Genomic DNA, 20,207 nt, shown 5'->3' on the forward strand with positions numbered 1-20,207 from the left:
AGGGCTCTACTATATCGTGTGCCCAATGGTGCCTGTCTGAATGATGCTCAGGCTAGGGGTAATCAAAGAAGACAACCACATAACATCCCTAGCCTGCCCCTCATGAATAGAGCACTGATCAATGCAGACAGCACTGTATTTATGTACAGTGTATTTATGGGCACCGTGTCGGACTGGCCCGGAGGGAGACCGGGAATAAACCCAGTGGGCCCCACCCTAGTGGGCCCCCGACATGCCAGACCCCCTCTTCCAACATTGTTTTTCCATTCACGTCCCAGTAGGGGGGCTGGAGGGGGGCCCCGGACTGCAGTCCCAGTCGGCCCCCCAGTCCGACCCTGTATGGGCAAACAAACTCCCTGGGGTCATTTACCACATGCAGGGCAGGGTGCAAAGTGTAAAACAAGGGTGCAATCCTTCATGGATTTACACTTTGTACCCAAGGCAAGGCAGATGAATTGCTCTCAGCTCCAAAACAAATGATATAATACATATCTGTGTGAGTTTTATTTTAGTTTATATTTTTATTCTGAAGATCTAGTGCAACAGACACTTATGGATCTGCACAATCGTCAAGTGGGAATATGTGGCCATCAGGCTTCGTGCCCCCTAATAAACCTGACCAGCCACAGGCTCACAAGACTCTCATAGGTTGAAGGAAATCTTTACCTTAAATGGCTGAAAGGTAAAGCTAAAAGGTTCCTCCGTTGACTTGCGGAAAAGGGGACCCAAAGATCTTTGACCCTATGGGCCTTCTGGCTTGAGGGATTAGGGATAAATGTGTCCTCCCTAGTCTTCAGATGAAAGAGGTCCTTAAAGGGGTGGTTCACCTTTATGGTAACTTTTAGTATGTTATAGAATGGCCAATTCCAAGCAACTTGTCATTTGGTCTTTATTATTATATTTTTTTATAGCTTTATAGTTATTTGCCTTTTTCTTTTGACTCTTTGCAGGTTTCAATTTGCAGCACCCCCCATGCTTTGGGCCTGTTTCCCCCTTTACATCCTTCCCCAATTGAAATGAGATCAGTATATTCATCTGATGCCTGTGTGGGTCTCCACAAACTTGAATAGTCTTTCCGCTCATTAATTCCAACCAAAAAGCGATATCCCATGAGGTTACACCTTTATTATTAAAACGTTGTTATTATACACAGACCCCTATTACTCTAGTCTGTTATTCAAACCATTGTTGCTAGGGTACCTGGGATCCTAACAACAAGACACCAGTTGACATTTCAAAGAACAAAGCTGCAGAACAAACAGATAAAAAACAAAAAAAAAAAAAAAATATATATAACACGATGACCAATTGAAAATAGTCTTAGAATACCAATTAATATATAGGATCAACACAATTACCCAGGAGCTGACAGTTCTTGTGTCACTGAAACTACACAATTTGTTTGATTAGCTGAATAAGAAAATTCAATTCACTTTTTAAGTAAAGAGCATAATAACATTTAGAAATAATCTAAATAAGAGTAATACAAGCAGAGTGCCACTAACTTTTCCTATCCATTAGCTTTATTACAGTGTCTTGGATGAATGACCTGGGTCTGCTAAATAAATAATGACCCTCCCGCAAGCATCTCAAGTGTATTGCATGCTCAGACATACACACACACAAAGCATAGCTCAGCAAGAATTAAAGGAAATCATTACAATTCCGCTCGCTACAAGTTGGCGAATAACAGTGGGTTCCGTGGTGGCAGCAAACTTTGTTATTTAAAGTGTCTGGGGTGGGGGGAACTACCATAGAGCAGACCCCGTGGCCTGGGCTTCACCCCCAGACTATCTGTTGTATGGTTATGCCCCTGAAGAAAAGCAGTCTCTTTTAACAGATCATATTTTGTACTGTGTGTTTTAGGGGCTGTTGACCCCTGAACACTGCAAATGCTGTATTCATATAGACCAGGGGTGTCCAAACTTTTTGCAATGAGGGCCAGATTTGGTGAGGTGAACATGTGTGGGGGCCGACCAATCAGCCTGACATTCTTTGAACCATTAGGTTTAAAGATCCAATTTACAGAAAGATCCCATATCTGGAAACCCCCTGTTACCGGGCATCCTTTATAGCAGGTCCCTGAATTCTGAATGCACTGTAGCACTTTGCAACTTTTTTGTAAAGTGCGGCAAGAAGATACACGGCACTGTTCATCGACTGACTCCTGGCCCGGGCTGGCCAGTTGCATGCCAATTTTTATCTGGGTCTGCCCTTGAATGGGCGAATCCTTGTTTGAGGCTGCGGGCCAGTCTAAAATTAAAATGGGCCACAATTGGCTCGCGGGCCGGAGTTTGGACATGCCTATGAACAAGTGAAACAAATTCTGCCAATGAAACAACACATCACTCACACTCTCACCATTGGTTAAATTAACACATGTTTATACATGTGAGCAGTAACGACACGTCAAGGCTTCTACCCTCAGGCCCGGGGCGCAACTCCCCGCACTCACGGGCAAGCATTTATCAATTATTTTGCTTGGAAAAGTTGGAACGACGCTCTGAAAACTGGACTTTATCGAATTTTTTCCGCCGTAAACTTGACTTTATTGGATTATCGCACGGAAACTCAGACTTTGGATTATCCAGCGCAGATCATGATGTCAATAAACAACTGCCATTGACCTTCACAGTTTTGAGATAGAGTATTTTCGGAGATTTTTAGTAGCTTTGGGATATAATAAATCTCTTTTAAAAACTCGAACCAGATAAATTTGAGGTTTAATAAATCCGAAGAATATAAATGTCACGATATAAGGCTGATTAGTAATTAATACAGATAATTACTACATTTCAGCTCAGAAACGAGTGCAATTAGCATCGGAATTTAATAATCTGCCCTTTAGCATCAGTTATATTAAAGGCAAACCTTATTTTCTGCTTGATAATTTGCGACAACCCCTAAGCTTAGCTTCTCAACAGCTGCTCAGAGCCCACTGAGCATGTGAGTGTCACAGACACTTTCAATATGGTGACCCCAGGGCCAGAACTAGGGTTAGGCAGAGTAGGCACGTGCCTAGGGTGCAAAGCTGGGAGGGCGCCAGGCACGTACCTCCTCTGTCACCTACCTCAAGTCCGGTTCCCTTCTCTGCCCGACTCTCTGCATTTCTTCTTCAATTCACGCATGCGCATGCGAAACAGGCGCGGCGACTGCCGGGCCTGCCCAGCGTGGCCAAGAACTGGGTGACCCCCCTGTGACAGGTTTGAAATCCTGGATCATTGCTGCTATTGACAAGCTGAAACTTTAGGCTGGTGAAATAATTCAATATATAAAATATGGCATTTTTAGCCATATCCAGGTTAGCCCAGGTCAGCACAATGTAGCATGGGCAGCAGGTTGTTTCCTTCCTAGTTCCCACCATAGAGCACTCAACAGAATAAGAAAGTCATGTATAGAAGTACCAGTATGAATAGCCCAAAATATACAATGCCCTAGGGATTTTAATGAAGGTCAACAGGCTGATGTTACTATTAGGGCAGAAATATGACAAATAAAGGAAGGCTGGTATTTTTTCTGAAGAGTTGGCATCAGTGTCGGACTGGCCCACCGGGACACCGGGAAAAATCCCGGTGGGCCCCAGTCCTTGTGGGCCCCCGCGACCACACTCTAATCTATTTTTGTTAGGGCTCCGGTTTTGCGCTTTATATTTGTGCTTGCTTTCAAATTAATGGGCCCACAGTGCTGCCGCTACTCCACCTGGTACCAAACCGGCAAGGGCTGCTCTGCTCCCCGACTCTGCTGTGCTGCGTGGACATGCGCATGTTTTCGCTACGTGACAGTGCGCGCCTGTTGATGACGTCACGGTCTGGCCGGCGTCCTTCGCGTAGGGGAAGAGAGGTGCGCCATGTGTCAGAGAGGGAGCAGTAGTCTGCTGGTGCGGTGGATCCTGGCTGCGTGCCTGCATTCGCTTTCGCTGGGCAAGTTGGGGCCTGATGATGAGTAACTGACTATTGCAGTCTTCTCCCTCTTCTCTCCTCTGCCAGTCCAGTTTTATAGAGAATATAAATTTATACTACAGTGCTGCCTGGTGAGCAAATAATTTAAGGGAGGGGGGGTTTGGGGAGACTGGGACTATGTATGTTGGCCTTAATCACCCTGGGAGTTTGGGGGGGGCATTGTCTTACTATGAACTATGTTGGCCAATGACCTTAATTACACCCATAAGCCATAACCCACATGGACTTTTTTTTCAATCTGACCATCTCCAGTCTTTTCCAGTAGTTGCTTCACCTGTCTTCTGTCTATCTCTGGTTGAAGCTGACATATGAATTATTTTACTGGGACTGGGGTGGGAAGGCTTAAAAAAAATGATAAAATAAATGAAATGCTCAATGATTTTTTTACTTGGTTAATGCAGTATATAACATGAATTTTTAATCAATTCATGAATTGCAGTTGATTAAATGGAATGCAATTCATAAAGCTAATGGAGTACTGGTGTTTATAAAATGTGTGTATAATATAGTTTTCCTACTTTATTTGCACATGGGCTGCCTTTCAAGCTTCAGTTGTGTGGACTTTGCATACCAGGTGTTATCACATTTTGATCAGTCCCTGCCCATTGAGCTTACAATCTAAAGTCCCTATCTTATTCACATAAGTTTCTGTCTCAGTGAGCTTACAATGTAAGGTCCCTATCACATTCCTACTAGTCTCTTCCCCAGTGGAGCTTACTATCAGAAGGCCCTATCACATTCCTATCAGTCACGTGTGTTCTAAGATTTATACTCATTTATACTGCATGTGTAGTGCTTTAATTAAATTTCTTATAAAACAAATTTGTTCTCTTTTGGTAATAAGGCTATTTAATAATTATGGCAACTTAATGGTATTTAATAGTATACAAATAAAAATGTTCACTTTGGTATGCATTTCCTTTTTTTCCCTTGTGGGCTTTCGTGAGTAAATGGAGGGGCCCTTCAGATCAGGTTCTCTGGTGGGCCCCAGGTGCCCCAGTCCGACACTGGTTGGCATCACTAGTCTCTATGGATTATACTGTTCAGTTTCCAGCCTTACCAAACGAGTATAACATAGACGTGGCCTCCCCTTACATATTAAATTGTTCCTTAACAAATGAAGACTTGTATACACAGTTTGGCAACCTCTAGCCCACTACTATTGCCTATAAAAATATAGTGTCACACAGTTATCATCATCATTGCTGAAAGCTCAGTATGTAACCTTAGATTTTACCTGCGGTACTTTCCCAAAATTTGAAGCTTTCTGCATAACGGGTTTGTGGATAATGGATCCCATACCTGTATATACTGTATGCAACTTCATTATTTTTGTGCTGCAAATATTCCTTCCTTTTTCATAAAAATAAGGTTTGTAATTAAACCAAATGTTTTTTAATGGACCAGTAACATGAATTTTTTTTAAAAAAAATTAGTTTCTTAATAGTGAAAAAAACCCTACCAAGACACATTTAACTTTAAATTTGCAAAGTCTTTATTAAGAGTAGTGATGGGCGAATTTATTTGTCAGGCGCGAATTTGCGGCAAATTCTAGCGATTCGCCGCAGGCGAATAATCTGCGAAACTGCAGCGAAAATTCGCCGGCATCTAAAAAATGGACGCCAGTGCATTTTAGTTGGAGAATGTGTGCCGGGATCAAAAAACGGACGCCATAGTCAAAAACGAGACGCCGGCTGCGTTTCGCGAACTGCCCAAATTCGCCCATCACTAATTAAGAGATAACTTACCAATATATTGCTTGCGCTCCTCTTCAGAAAAGGCGACAGAGCGACGATTCTTCCTGGCTATCTCCTATACAAGGCAGGGAGGAGAAATTGAGTGCCACACAATGGATTGTCGCCCTGTCGCCTTTTCTGAAGAGGAGTGTAAGCAATGTATCGGTAAGTTATTTCTTAATCAAGACTTTGCGAATTTAAAGTTAAATGTGTCTTGGTGGTTTTTTTTCGTTATGTAGAAACAAACTTTTTTTAAAAAAATTTTTGTTACTGGTCCTTTAAGTGCAGCCATACAGAAGTGTAGGACTGTGGGCTAATGCTCTGAGTCAGGGGCGATCCTGGCCCCTCCGCCGCCTGAGGCAGCAGCAGTTGCTGCTGCCCCCCCTCCCCCGGAAATTCGCTCTTAAAGTACCAGGAGCAGCATTTTTGCTGCCCCTGGTACCTAGTGGGGCGCTGCCGCCTGAGGCGACAGCCTCAACTCGCCTCATTGGCGAAACACCCCTGCTCTGAGTTATGCTTTGTATTAATGTGGTCAAATTAACAGCAGCCTTGTTTCTTTTTTGTGCGCCATAGCTCCTAACTAGGGATGCACCGAATCCACTATTTGGCATTCGGCCGAATCCCTGAATCCTTGGTGAAAGATTTGGCCGAATACCAATCCAAATCCTAATTTGCATATCCAAATTAGGGTCAGGAAAGGAAAAAGTGGGAATAAAAATCTTCTTTTGTGATGAAAAGTCACGTAATTTCCCTACCAGCCCCTAATTTACATATGCAAATTAGGATTCGGTTCGGCCAGGCACAAGGGTTCGGGCGAATCCGAATCCTGCTGAAAAAAACCTGAATCCCGAACCAAATCCTGTATTCACCTAACACCCAACAAAAGAGCAAATACATCCCATTTAAAGCAATACATAGGTTTTATTTTTTTAAAATACTCTTTAACCAGTAAATATTTTACACATTTATCTGCAATATAGGTAGGAGTAGGAGCTGCCATATATGTTGCCCTGACAGCAATACACATCATATGCTATCCAGTGAATGCCATCTATCGATAAAACTTGCATGACAAATATTAGAATTTTGCTCAATTTTCACAGGTTATAACATATGAATAGCAAGAAAACACAACAAACTTTAAACAGTGAATTTTATGCAAATAACAAAGGGAAAAGAAGCAATTGTTGATTGGTCAGTCAAAGATTGAATGCTGTGTGCACATAAAAGGATGAGATGGAGCTCTCCTGCTGTACAACGATTAGCAAGCGGCTGCACATATGTTACAATACGCCTCAAACAAACTGGCAACAGAATGCATGCGGTAAAAGATTCCCAGTGGCAGAGAGATTTTGACGATGATCACCCAGAGGGTGAAGCCATAGAAGGACTGTTCGATCTTGCTCACCAAATGAGGGCGGGTACCGTAGGCATATAAGATCCAAACCTAAAGAGAAACAAAATTAAAGAAACAGCAAAAAATCTGCGAAACTATTTTGCCGCGTGACAATTTTTGTTGCGCGTCATTTTTGTACCAAACTACATTAGAGTCTATGGCATTTTTTTGTGGCACTTTGTTTCTGCTTTGGGGCTAGCAATAAAAATTGGGAGGGCAAAATCACATGCATTTTTCGCTCATTATACTGCTACACAACTGCTTTATCAATAGAACAAAAGGCTCCCATGTTGCCATTTCTTAAAACAATGTCTGTGATTTTTGACATTACCTCTAGTTGACTGGTAATGGTATCTACTACTTCACTATGTTGCTGTTTAAGCAAAAAGTAACAACTATAGTTGATATATTACAACTAGCTTACAAACACAGGCACAACTAATAATAAATCTGACCACCAACATCCCACAATAAAATGAATATTTATGGGCATGTCCTTATATAGACAGTGGGAGGACTCAGATCCCTTTGGTTGATGTGGAAGGAGAGGGGAAGAATAAAATGACGCATGAGTTTGTTGCGCATCTTTTTTCTTTGTTGCACAAAGCGAAATGAGCCATGTGGCGAATTTTTGATGCAGTTTCGCAAATATTTTTGTTGGTGATGAATCCCGGAAGTTTGTGGCGAATCTGTTCATGTCTAATTTTTTCGCTCATCACTATTTAATACATATGGTCAGAGAAGCTGTAAGCTATTCTGCACATTGCACTGGTCCTGGAACACCGACATGGAAGAGAAGTGTGCACATGTGTGGCGTAAGGGATTATTCGGAAGTTAATGAAAGATGGTGGCACAGGAGCTCCCGTAGAAAGGTACCCCTGCTTAGTGCATTTATAAAGTGAAGAGGATCACAGGCTTAGGGTACAAGGTTAGAGATTATATTCAGTGGGGGTGCCTTACAAATTATAATGCTCCCAGACCCAGTGAATTTGACTTTCCTTGTCTTGCCCTGCAAGTGCAAGACACCCTACTGAGAAGATAGGTAGTGATTGGCACTATAAGCTGCTGCAACCAGTGAGTGCTGACTGAGTACAGACTGCTTCGATTTTGGTGTCACTGAGGTGTCCATGTGCAACAAGCATGCAGAAAATATACATACAGAAGGAAAACTGAGATTTCAGTTCTAAATACATAAGCAGCACAGAAGAGACACCCTTTAAATGTTTCTCCAATAAACCTTCCAGGACTTGGCGTAGCACTTCTTGTGAAATATGATCATCTCAGATGATATTCCGATGACGGGCCACAACATGGAGACAATGAGCAAACATATGAGTGAAGATTGCAGCAGTGTCATATTTAGAGGCTAGTAATGTAAACATAGCTACATGAGACAGGGACACTATGGATAAAACTGTCAACTCCGCAAACCTGTCCTTAACACATATAGGTTAATTAAAGGAAAGTTATCACACATATAACAATTCCCAAAGTCCCACATCACTTTCCTAGCTTCCCTTCCAGCTAACTGTGGCTCTTCCATTTGCCGAAATTTAATGCTGGATTGCGTTCTGTTAATGCCTGTGCTGCCTGTATGGTGAAGGCAGTGGCGTAACTAGATGTTACTGGGCCCCACAGCAAAATCCTTTTAGGGCCCCCAAAATATCCAAAGCTTATTCTGTTTTACCAATATATATTAAAATGACTCTTAATTAGGGCCTAATGGGGCCCCCTATACCTCCTGGGCCCCCCTGCAGCCACAGGGTCTATTTCCTCTGTATTTACGCCCCTGGGTGAAGGCAAATAAAAAAGTAAGCAACTGCATAGCAGAGATACTTAATAGTGCAGGGCTCCTGTCTGTATAATAAAAACAAAAAAGTACAGCTGCAGGGCACACAAACCATGGGTCCATAATTGGCAGTATTCTATGTAGGATTTACACTATTAAATGTCTTGAAAAATGTAGCAAACATTTAAGCTGTCAAGTGAGTGATATCTGACCCTAATGTCCATGTGTTACAATGTTTTCTAATGACCATATTACATACAGTCTGTACAAGGTAGAAGCATGACCAGTCAGGCATTGTGGTTCCATTCCCTGTTTATTGACACAATACTGCCCTCTCTTGGTTCTTTCATAACATTCTCGACTTTCCAACTTATATAGACATGTCTGTATCATTTTATGCAATTACAGAGTTATTTATGGACTCCATGTAATCAGTTGGATAATCCATTCCTGGGATTTTAGAATCATTCCTATATACTGAAATAATATGACACTCATAAGTTTGGATAAAATGGTACTAGACAACAATACTACAAAGGAACGGATCAACTACAAATTGAGTTATGGCTACACACAATCTATGTACAGGATTGGTAGGCTGGAAGCATAAGGCTTTTAAACTGATGTAAATTCATGTTGCAAATGACCGTCATCTCAAAATAACTGCAGTTATCATATGGTTGTGATGAACCAATAAGAATCAATGATTCTTTATAAAGTCAGTTGACTATCTACATGTCATTACTTCAAAAGGGTTTGCTCACCTTTAGACCTTACAGACTACAGATGAAGATGGTCATACACAGGCCAACCAGCTATAGACTGACTGACTGACTGACCCATGGGCCGAATAGACAGATACAGTATAAGGAGACTAGGAGCAGTGCCGGGCCAAGCGGACCGGGCACCCTAGGCGACCCGGCCCGCCACCGCGCTCCCCCCCTCCGTGCGCACGCTGTGCGTGCATGTCCCTGGAGCGCAGTGTGCAAACGCATGTGCAGATTGCCAATGGGTAGGGAGGGTGAGAGAGTGACGGAGGGAGAGAGCGCCAGTGGTGGGGTCAAGGGGGAGAGAGCGCCGGGAGGGGAGGAAGGGGAGAGTAGCGAACATGGGGTAGGCAGAAGACAGGTACCTGCCCAGTGCCCCCCTTTGGTTGCACCCTGGGCAAGTTCCGGCCCTGCCTAAGAGCCAAGCCACCACTTCATTGTTTCCCTTATTTGGGCCTATAATAGGAGGAGATGGTGCACCATATACTAGTAGACATGGTACATTGGCAGATAACCATTTTCACAGATAAATTTGCTATTTTCCTACTGGTTTTTCTTGTTGCACAGATGGTCATAAGTTTTCCAATAGATCTCTTTCTCTTTTTGAGTGCACTCATAGCTTTCTACTTACTGATATGTTGTAACAGATAAGAAGGATAGAGATATTCTGCAGTATCTTTCTCCGAGTACTAAATAAGGGCTCTTTAACTTCTTCCTTAAAACTCTCCCTTGTGTTTGATGCAGCTTTCATGCTGCTGCCATTTTGCAGATTCTTGGGAACATCTTTATTTAAGTCCACCGAAAGTTGTGAGTTATGGGCACTGGTGTCGGGTTTTAGGAAAGGACCCCTACTTTCACCTTTCTTGGATAAATTCTTTACTCCATAATCAATTATTTCATCAGCAGTTTCTTGAGATATGGAAAAGATCTGTTCCTTGGTATCACGTTTACTTACAGAAGGTCCAATGTAAAGCGCCTCAGTAATGAAGAGATTTTGGCCAAGTATCTGTATAGTTTTACAAAGAGAGAAGCAGAGATCCAAAGCATAGAGGTTGCCTTCGATGTGAAGAAAGAAGATAGCAACTAATGAAAACACAGACACCATCAATGGGCCACACGAGCTTCCCACCAGCAAAGTAATGTCCAGGCTTCTAACGACACTTTTAGTTTTGTCATCAAAGAAGGGATGTTTCTGGAGACGACAAGTTATGACACCAATGAGAGAAGCAACAAATATAGCAGAAAGCAACACAGAGTTAAACAGGTAATATATACGTAAGGCCTCTGGGACAGTTCCTGGTGATTTGGCAAGAACACCAAAGGAAATCATGACACCAAATGTGGCTGATATGGCAAATGCTCCTAAAATCAGACCAACAAAAGCCCCGTTGATATGAAATCCTCTTGTGTGATGCCCTGAAATCTTCATGGAGCAAGGCTTTTTCCCTGTATTCTTCCAAATGACATAGAGCATGGTGGAAGAGAAAAGGCTAAACTCAATATTGAATGGATGCAAATAGGCAGCTCCTTCGGAGAAAATCTGGCACAGGTCAGCATGGCAGATACAGCTATTGGTGGGTATTCCGGAACCTTGAAACAAAAAGATATAACTGCAGACAGTAACTTTATACCACATTTGAACATTGTATATCAATGTTTTGTTAGAGGCCATTGGCTTTTCAAGCACTGTCTGATAGTCTGTATAGGCAAAACCAACATGCTAAGATGCAATACATGGGCATATAACAAATGGGCAAGTCACTTAATCTATTTCTACTCATTCTTAACATATTAAAAAGAAGTCCCCAAGAAGTTTAGAGAGGATAGCCTCAAATCTAGATTAAAAACTTGAAGGTTAGGGAGGTCCACACTTGCAACCTCACAGCTGTGGTTGGCCTATAACTTCCAGCAGCCCACTGACGACTTTGGGTGTTGGTGGGATACTGAGAGTTTTTCGAGATTCCACATTAAAAATAGATGTACAACTATTTCTAATGGGGAATACAGCCAAACAGAAACACTCCCTTGCTCTAATCTCTCTCTCTTGTTATAATGGCCCCAGTATAACGCTACTTCTGTTTTATAACAAAATATACAAGTAACTCATACATCAGTGATACGAAATCCCATTTTCATTTACCTTGAGTAAAGGGAATGTCAACCCAAAAAATTACTTTTGCCTAATAAAAGAAAACATAATTCTAACCAACTTTGCAATATTCAAACATTATAGATTTTCTATGGTTTTTAAGTTATTTGTATATGTTAGGCTATTAAGATCAGTCGTTGTCTGTTCCTTTCTATTCTCGGCCTCAGTAGTTCAGACTGCTGATGTAAAACAAGCCCCCTGATTAACAGACCTGTCTTGACTGGGGATCTAAGACTTTTGAAACTTTTGTTTAAAAGGCAACAACCAGGATTTAGGCAAATGCTTCTTTCAATAGCAACTGTTTTTACAAATAACTTTAAGAGCAGTTTTTAATAAATGTGTATAGGAAAGTTGCTTAGAATTATGGTTTATTTTATTAGGCAAATTTTTATTTTGAGCTTGACTTGCCCGCCCCTTACCCTGTTTCCAAGACAGAGCTATTGTATAAAGCAGTAGAGTGAATGCCTATACCCAAACTTCAAAACACACACTACTGTACCTGGCACCATGCTCACTGATTCCTTGTGGATATCATACATTTCCTCCAACTGCTTTAATGACTCATCCAGTACAACACTCATCCACATCAGTATGTTAGTGGCAAGTGTATGCATAAGGCCAAACCTAAGGTCAAGGGAAAGGGGATTTTTTTTACTTTCCTGTATGTTGTGGATGCGTACAAGGAAAATATGATATAAAAGACACCCTGGTGCAGTACAGACTTGAGCATGTGTGCCAGGCCTCCCACAGATTTGTTTTGAGGGGAGCCCATCTTGGTTATGTTACATCACTAGTCATCCTTTTCACCAATATTATTCCCCTCTAGATACAGCACCAATCCATAGAACATTGCCATATCATTACAAGAACTGAACTAGCTGGGAACTTAAGTTGGTCAAATATAGCCTTACCTATTTAAGTGCTGTTGCTCCTGTATACAGACCTTAGCATAAAATGAAAGTAGAGATACCTGTCATAAATAAAGAACAAAAATGATATATTTGCTGTGCACTCATATCCACTAATCAATTCACCACCTCCATTACATTTGCACCAATAACCCAGTCCAGTATCTTTGTCATAAAAGTCCCACTCTCTAATAGATAGATATATATTTCAGGCTACAGTTCTCTTCCACTGTGTTAAACAGATTGGCTAAGGGTCAACCCCACAAATCCCAATGGATAATAAGAGCTTGACTGCAAAGACCACCTTACTCTCTTGATTTGGTGCATGATTAATATTCCAATCACCAACATGCCAGCATAGATTAAATACTCTGCCCAAAAAATCCTTGTAGAAGTGGAAAACACCGGTCCAACAGGGTGTTTATAGGATGGAAATAAAGTGGGAAAGCCTTTCCACATTCTCCAAACTACAGGGGTGCAACTGCCCTGAGGTGAGTTGAGAAACTCGCCACAGGCAGCAGCAGCCCACAAGTTACCACGGCATTAAAAAAACCGCTCCTGGTAACTTCACCGGTTCAAATTTCATTCTTTTAAATTGGAACTTCAGCTCTCTTAGAGCAGTAAGTGCTATTGTGCCATTCAACCACTGATGCAAGAAAACTGGATTAGAGTAGCATCCCCTGGGCTGCATTACAGTGGCACTCTGTGCCAAAACAGCCCTGCCTACCTATACCTGCGGCTCTGTGAAGGCCAGTAATTGACAGGACATATGATAATGACTCCTTCTCCTTATGTAACTTGTTCTTTGCGATCATTTCATACCTGTATGACGGTAAAGACAGCTTGGACAATCGGAAATGAAGTGGCAATGACTGAAGTGCACTGGTACAGTTCATGGTAATATCCAAGGGTTAAAGAGTCCAATACTAATGTAGCTAATGCAAAAAGGCAGAGGCCACCTGCGGGACAAGGAAAAGACATTTATTGCTGCCTTTATCTTGAGCTCAGCCAAAATCCCTTTAATAAGATGTTTTTTTATATAACATAGGGGGTAATATTTAAAGGGGATGGACACTAAGGGGGAGATTAGTCGCCCAGCGACAAATCGCCTCTTCTTTGGGCGATTAATCTCCCCTTAATGCCTTACCGCCGGCTAGGGATGGCATTCGGAACACTTTGTTTTCTGATGTCGCCCATAGTTGCCTCACGAAATTTCCTACCAATTCAGTTGAACTGAAGAAGCCACTCAGATGAGTGGTGAAAAGTTTTCAAGGAAAACTCTAAGGGGCCGATTCACAAAGGGTCGAATATCGAGGGTTAATTAACCCTCGATATTCGACTGGGAATTAAAATCCTTCGACTTCGAATATCGAAGTCGAAGGATTTTAGCGCAAATAGTGCGATCGAACGATTATTCCTTCGATCGAACGATAAAATCCTTCGAATCAAACGATTCAAAGGATTTTAATCCAACGATCGAAGGAATATCCTTCGATCAAAAAAAGTTAGCCAAGCCTATGGGGACCTTCCCCATAGGCTAACATTGAGTTCGGTAGCTTTTAGATGGCGAACTAGGGGGTCGAAGTTTTTTCTTAAAGAGACAGTACTTCGACTATCGAATGGTCGAATGTTCGAACGATTTTTAGTTTGAATAGTTCGATTCGAAGTCGTAGTTGAAGGTCGTAGTAGCCCATTCGATTGTCGAAGTAGCCTAAAAAACACTTCGGAATTCGAAGTTTTTTTACTTCGAATCCTTCACTCGAAGTTAGTGAATCGGCCCCTAAATGTGCAGTTGCCTTAGTCTTAATTCTACTACATACTGTTTTAAAATGAAAGTTAGACAGAGGCAGAATAGGAATTAAAATATAATAAAATAGTTAGATCTATAACATACTAAGTTAACATAAAGGTGAGCTTCTCCTTTAAATAGTTAATATATTGAGCTGGGATCTGCTAAGCAAGAAAGGTGATATACTATACAGTTTCAATATAGTGATATACTATACAGTTACAATTTCTTTCCAACCCTTTACTATCCATAGCCTACACCCGTGCCAGCTGGCTGCTACCAGTCTAAGCATGGCACTATACCAGGAGACACATGAACTTTTGCTGTTTATTCCTAACAAGAACCTAAGGCTGTTAAGCAACTAATTAAGAATATTCGCATAAAACCTAATGGTGGGGGACCAAACATAAAGGTATGCAGCTCCTGAAACCTCCTCTACCACATAACACTAACCAAGCATGAGCTAATTTCAGGGAAAGATCAGTGAAAAATAACAATATTACTATATTTTCAAAAATGTGCACAGTGGAGAGTTGTTTCCATCCAAAGCAGCAGTTCTGTCATGCTTTATGGCTGAGGTTTTAACTATAGTTAGAGTTAGTTAGTTTGCAACATTGTAAGGCTTTGAGCCAGAATTAATTTGCAGAGCTTTTAAAAATATGAAACAAATCCACAGAAGTTTTAACAGAAATGTAAACCCTCAAATCAAATACAGGTATGGGACATGTTATACCTGTCTTCTTTCCGTAATTTGGTTCTTCATACCTTAAATCAACTAAAAATCATTTAAACATTAAATAAACCCAATAGGCTGTTTTTGCTTCCAATTAGGATTAATTATATCTTAGTTTTGGATCAAGTACAAGGTATTGATTTATTATTACAGAGAAAAAAGAAATAATTTTTAAAAATTTGGAGTATTTGGATAAAATGGAGTCTATGGTAGATGACCTTCCCATAATTCAGAGCTTTCTGGATAACGGGTTTCCGGATAACGGATCCCATACCTGTATATGTAAATGGAATTTGCATTTGTTTTTTTTCCCTAGTTTTCAAGATATTGGCACTTTTCACACAATTTTGTTTTGGTTTACATTTTTTAAAGCGGTAATTTGAAATACCTGAATATATTATGTAAAAGCAAACTGTATGTTACTAATTATAAAAGAAAGCAGCTCTGGTAAAATGGAATTCTTTCACGTAGATACCTATTTACTAACATTGGAATTTCTAATTTTTCACAACTCAAATTTTTTCTCTAAAAATTTGTAGGTTTTTATTTCTCTAAAACTTTAAGATTTATGAAGTGTAAAAACCACAAAAAACTTCAGCCATTAACAGCAGTCAAGGTCCAATAGAAGTCAATGGGAGCTGCACTGATTATAGTCAACCTTTTTTTAGACATTCATAGTTTTAGAGGTTTTAATTGTTTCATACCTGTTAGCGCATCATTCAATGGTTTTTCCCTTCGTGCTTTTGATATTTGGATCTTACAAGGCATTTGTTATTTTAGACAAATGGAGTTTAAGGGGCCGATTCACTAAGATCGAGTGAAGGATTCGAATGAAAAAAATTCGAATTTCGAAGTATTTTTTTGGTACTTCGACCATCGAATTGGTTAAATTCGTTCGAATTCGAACGAAAACGAACGAATCGAACGAAAAATCGTTCGACTATTCGACCATTCGATAGTCGAAGTACTTTCCCTTTAAAAAAAACTTCGACCCCCTACTTCGGCAGGTAAAACCTACCGAAGTCAATGTTAGCCTATGGGGAAGGTCCCCATAGGTTTGCTAACCTTTTTTTGATCGAAGGATTTTCCTTCGATCGTTGGATTAAAATCCTTCGAATTGTTCGATTCGAAGGATTTAATCGTTCGATCGAACGAAAAATCCTTCGATCGATCGATCGAAGGATTAGCGCTAAATCCTTCGACTTCGATATTCGAAGTCGAAGGATTTCAATTCGAGGGTCGAATTTCGAAGTATTTTTAACTTCGAAATTCGACCCTTAATGAATCTGCCCCTAATTGTAGTTTAAAAAACTATAAAACCAATAAAATGAGAATGTTGATAAATGGGTCGCACAGTGTCTTTGTGTAGCGTGTTTTTAAAATAATAAATGAAAAATATATATATATACATACCCTTTAGCCAGCTGGCACCAGCCTGGTGATCCTGGTACATTTTAATGTTTTTATTCTTAGCAGATTTGTATCCAAACCACAACATCCAAGTTATGGAGGTCAGCATGAGGACCGTAAGGAAACCGTGTACATTTTGGGTTTGTTGGTTGTGATGGTGCATCCCTGCCAATAAAACAGCACTACCAAAAAAAGACAAGAGAGCAAGATAGAGGAGAGAAAGCAGAATGGTGGTTCGTGGATTCATAGAATGATACCAAGGTTTCTTCTCATTCTCTAAGCTGCTGCACAGGCTTGGGAACAAGGATTCCTGAGAACAAGTTGTTTCTTTGTTGTGGGTATCTGGAACATGGAAGGAATATGTTCTGCTGCCATTCATTTCCATATTTCTAGAAAGTGATAAAATAGGTTTAAGTTCAGCATACTGTTCATTCAATGGGTGACATTTAACAGCTACATATACATTCAAATATTATCTAAATTTGACTACTTTGTACAATCCACCTAACTTCAAGAATATGCCTTCTAACCGCAGTGGGTGGATTACAGGAAATTAAATACATACCTATAGTTGTGAAAATTACGGTGATTGTATGTATTTTCTGATTATTTTTTCCAAGAAATAAAATACTAAGAAATGTTGTGTTCTGTCCTTATTCCATATGGGTGTCGCTAATATCTCTACCTCTTATATAATAGGTGTGAGCTAAACGATCACCAGCTTTAGTGCTGACTTAAATTATGGTGCACTCTGCAAGCTCCCCAGCTTCAGATTTCTCTGTAGTTTCCCCAGAGATCTCCTTGAACATTTTATATGCAGGATAACGCTAAAGAGTTATTAGTAGGAACAATTTTGCAAAGGAGGAGCTCTTAAAAATTCAAAACCACCTAGATTTGTAGTGCAGATACAGAATGGGATTGCAATACCTTACACAGTGGGGGCTTGCTTTTAATTAGTCTTGTCTCTCCCATGATGTTGACCTATTAGGAATGCAGAACATTCTAATTTTACAGGTACACTTTAATCTCTGCCCTCAAGCTCTGTTGAGGAATGTAGAATTTGTTTGTTGTCATGAGTTAAAGCCATTAAAATGAAGATTTTCCTGAATCAATTAATATTTTTAATAATTAAAAAAAATTCTCACATGGGGATGCATAATGTCTAACAATATATTAGTATTATGTCCATAATAAGAACTAGGGCCAATATGCCTTCATAAGAACTTAAGTTCTTAATAGACTTCAGCCCAAAAGTGTGTGTAGTGGGATATTTTGTGAAGAAAATCTTCCAGTCCATTAAGGCAGTGTTGTCCAACCGGAAGCCCATGGGCCAGATGTGGCCCTCAAAAGGATATTTATAGCTTCCAGTCTTCTAAAGGGCTTCATAAACTTTATTGTATGATTGTCATTTTAATATAATCCAATCCTCAAAAACAATCAGCCCACTACATGTAAAAGTTGGAGAGCACTGCTTTAAGGGATGCAGGAGTTAGAAGTTTTCTTCACATTCTGCGCTCCACAACTTCCCTTACACATTAGGTGATGTTTAGATAGAAGTTTTGACTTTAGATGGAAGAGTTTTGACTTTATTCTGGAGCATTGTTATCTTGTAACAGGGGAACATCATGAGGCAGTAGTGTATGTAAGTTGTGCCTGGTTCTTCAAAATGGTTTTATATTCCTTTGATATTTCCTTTTATATTCTTTTGATTTCTTTATTTCCCTATGAAGAGCAATGATGGGACTTGGTGTCTCCTAGGGGTGGCTATAGTATTGTTTATACTATAGATCCACCACGATGTATAAATTAACAGACATTGTTGGTTTAAGGCATCAATTAGTTCTCTCTAAGTCATCCTTGTAATATGATTTAAGCAAATGTTTTTTGCACCAAGGACCACCAGGCTTTGCTACTTGTATGTCAGGAAATGTCTGCTTTAATAACTTTATATGTGGAGGCAAACAGGGGAGTTTGGACCTATATTGAAACCATTCGCTTTTGCCAAATGTGATGAGTATTATTGTATTAAGCAATGTCAATTAAAAAGTGTTTACCTCAGAAAAAGAAAGTGGCAGATTTATCAGTGCCTGATATTTTTATTGGTTATCGGGTCTATCAAGCATTTCATATAATACCGGAAAATAATGAATAAGGTCAAATCGTGTATTCTAGTTTGGTCTGAATTTTTTGTAATTAAAAAATATGAAATTTTCAGCTTTTGATATGAAACCCCCTTTATGTCAATATCATTAAAAAAAGAAAAGGCATTGCACCTGGAAAGGTCAGTATAGAAACAGAGTGGTCCTCATGCAGGGCTCATGTCTTGTTACGAATAAGAAAAACACTGTCGTTTTAGGCAGTAAGTACAGGGCTAGTTTAGCGAACCCACAGGCCAATCCTCTCAGTATAGTCATACTTCGGTTCTCAGTACTGACTGGGATCCGCACCCTCCTGAAATACTCATATTCAGGGCCGCCATCAGGGGGGGAAAGGGGGGACAAATGTCCCGGGCATGAAGGGGAGCCCATGAGTGCTGCAGTTTTGAAAGAGCCAGGCCCCGAAACCATGCGGCCACCCCGAACAGCCAAAATGCGGAAGTGCCCAAAAACCGAAGCCACGAAAACAGCCGAAGCCGAACTCCCGAAGCGGCAAAAAGACCTGAAGTCACGAAAACAGCCGAAGCTGAACTCCCGAAGTGGCGTAAAGACCCAAAGTCACGAAAACAGCCGAAATTGAAGTCCTGAAGCGGCGAAAAAGACCTAAAGTCACGAAAGAAGGCGAAGTTTAAGTCCTGAAGCCACGAGTTGAATTCTACTGAACACCAATTTGTGTTTTTTTTTAAATCCCCTGGCAACCAATGTATTATTTTAATATTCTATAGGCCCCTGCCACCAATGTTTTTTTTCAAAAAATTTTTTTGGGGCCCCAATTTTTTTCTTACTTGTAAGGGGGGGCCCTGGCTCCAATGTTTTTTTAAAAAAATATTTTTTGGGGCCCCAATTTTTTTTAACTTGTAAGAGGGAGCCGTGGCACCAATTTTTTTTTAAAAAAGATTTGGGGCCCCAATTTTTTTTAACTTGTAAGGGGGGCCCTGGTGCCAATATTTTTTTAAATAAAATATTTTTTGGGGCACCAATTTTTTTTTATCTTGTAAGGGGGGCCCTGACACCAATGTTTTTTGTTTTTTTAACTTATAAGGGGTCCTTACTATCGATAGCTTTTTATAACTTGTGTGTGTGGGAGGTTACTTTTTTAGCGCTGATGTCTGTGTGGTCTTTGGGCGGGATGGAGTGGGGCTTGGGTGGAGTGGGCGGGATCCGGGGTGTGGCTTGGGCACCAGTGTGGGTGGGGCCCAGGGGCCCCCCGAAAATGTTGTTGTACGGGGCCCCGTGATTTCTAATGGTGGCCCTGCTCAACTGAACCAGCACACAGAATAAATTGCTCTTCCACAGGGCAATCCCATGTTGATTCTGTTAAACAGACTGCACGCCTACAGGGCCCCATTTCAGGCTGCATCCATTACAGTTTGTCGTCAGTGTGGCTGCCGGTCTCTGAGAGGCAATTCCTCAGT

General features: G+C 40.7%; 1 protein-coding gene across 1 annotated transcript; it reads right to left on the minus strand.

The window, feature by feature from the left end:
* Positions 1–6,651: 6,651 nt before the first annotated feature.
* On the minus strand, positions 6,652–15,994 carry LOC108696974 (proton channel OTOP2-like). The gene is made up of 6 exons (XM_041570052.1): positions 15,931–15,994; positions 13,527–13,663; positions 12,708–12,766; positions 12,296–12,420; positions 10,279–11,237; positions 6,652–7,142 (listed from the first exon to the last, which is right to left on the minus strand). The coding sequence occupies exons 1-6, from the start codon at positions 15,992–15,994 to the stop codon at positions 6,957–6,959; spliced, it is 1,530 nt and encodes a 509-aa protein (XP_041425986.1). The 3' UTR covers positions 6,652–6,956.
* Between the last annotated feature and the right edge of the window lie 4,213 nt (positions 15,995–20,207).

Source organism: Xenopus laevis, chromosome 7L, assembly GCF_017654675.1.
Source record: "Xenopus laevis strain J_2021 chromosome 7L, Xenopus_laevis_v10.1, whole genome shotgun sequence".
Taxonomy (NCBI): domain Eukaryota; kingdom Metazoa; phylum Chordata; class Amphibia; order Anura; family Pipidae; genus Xenopus; species Xenopus laevis.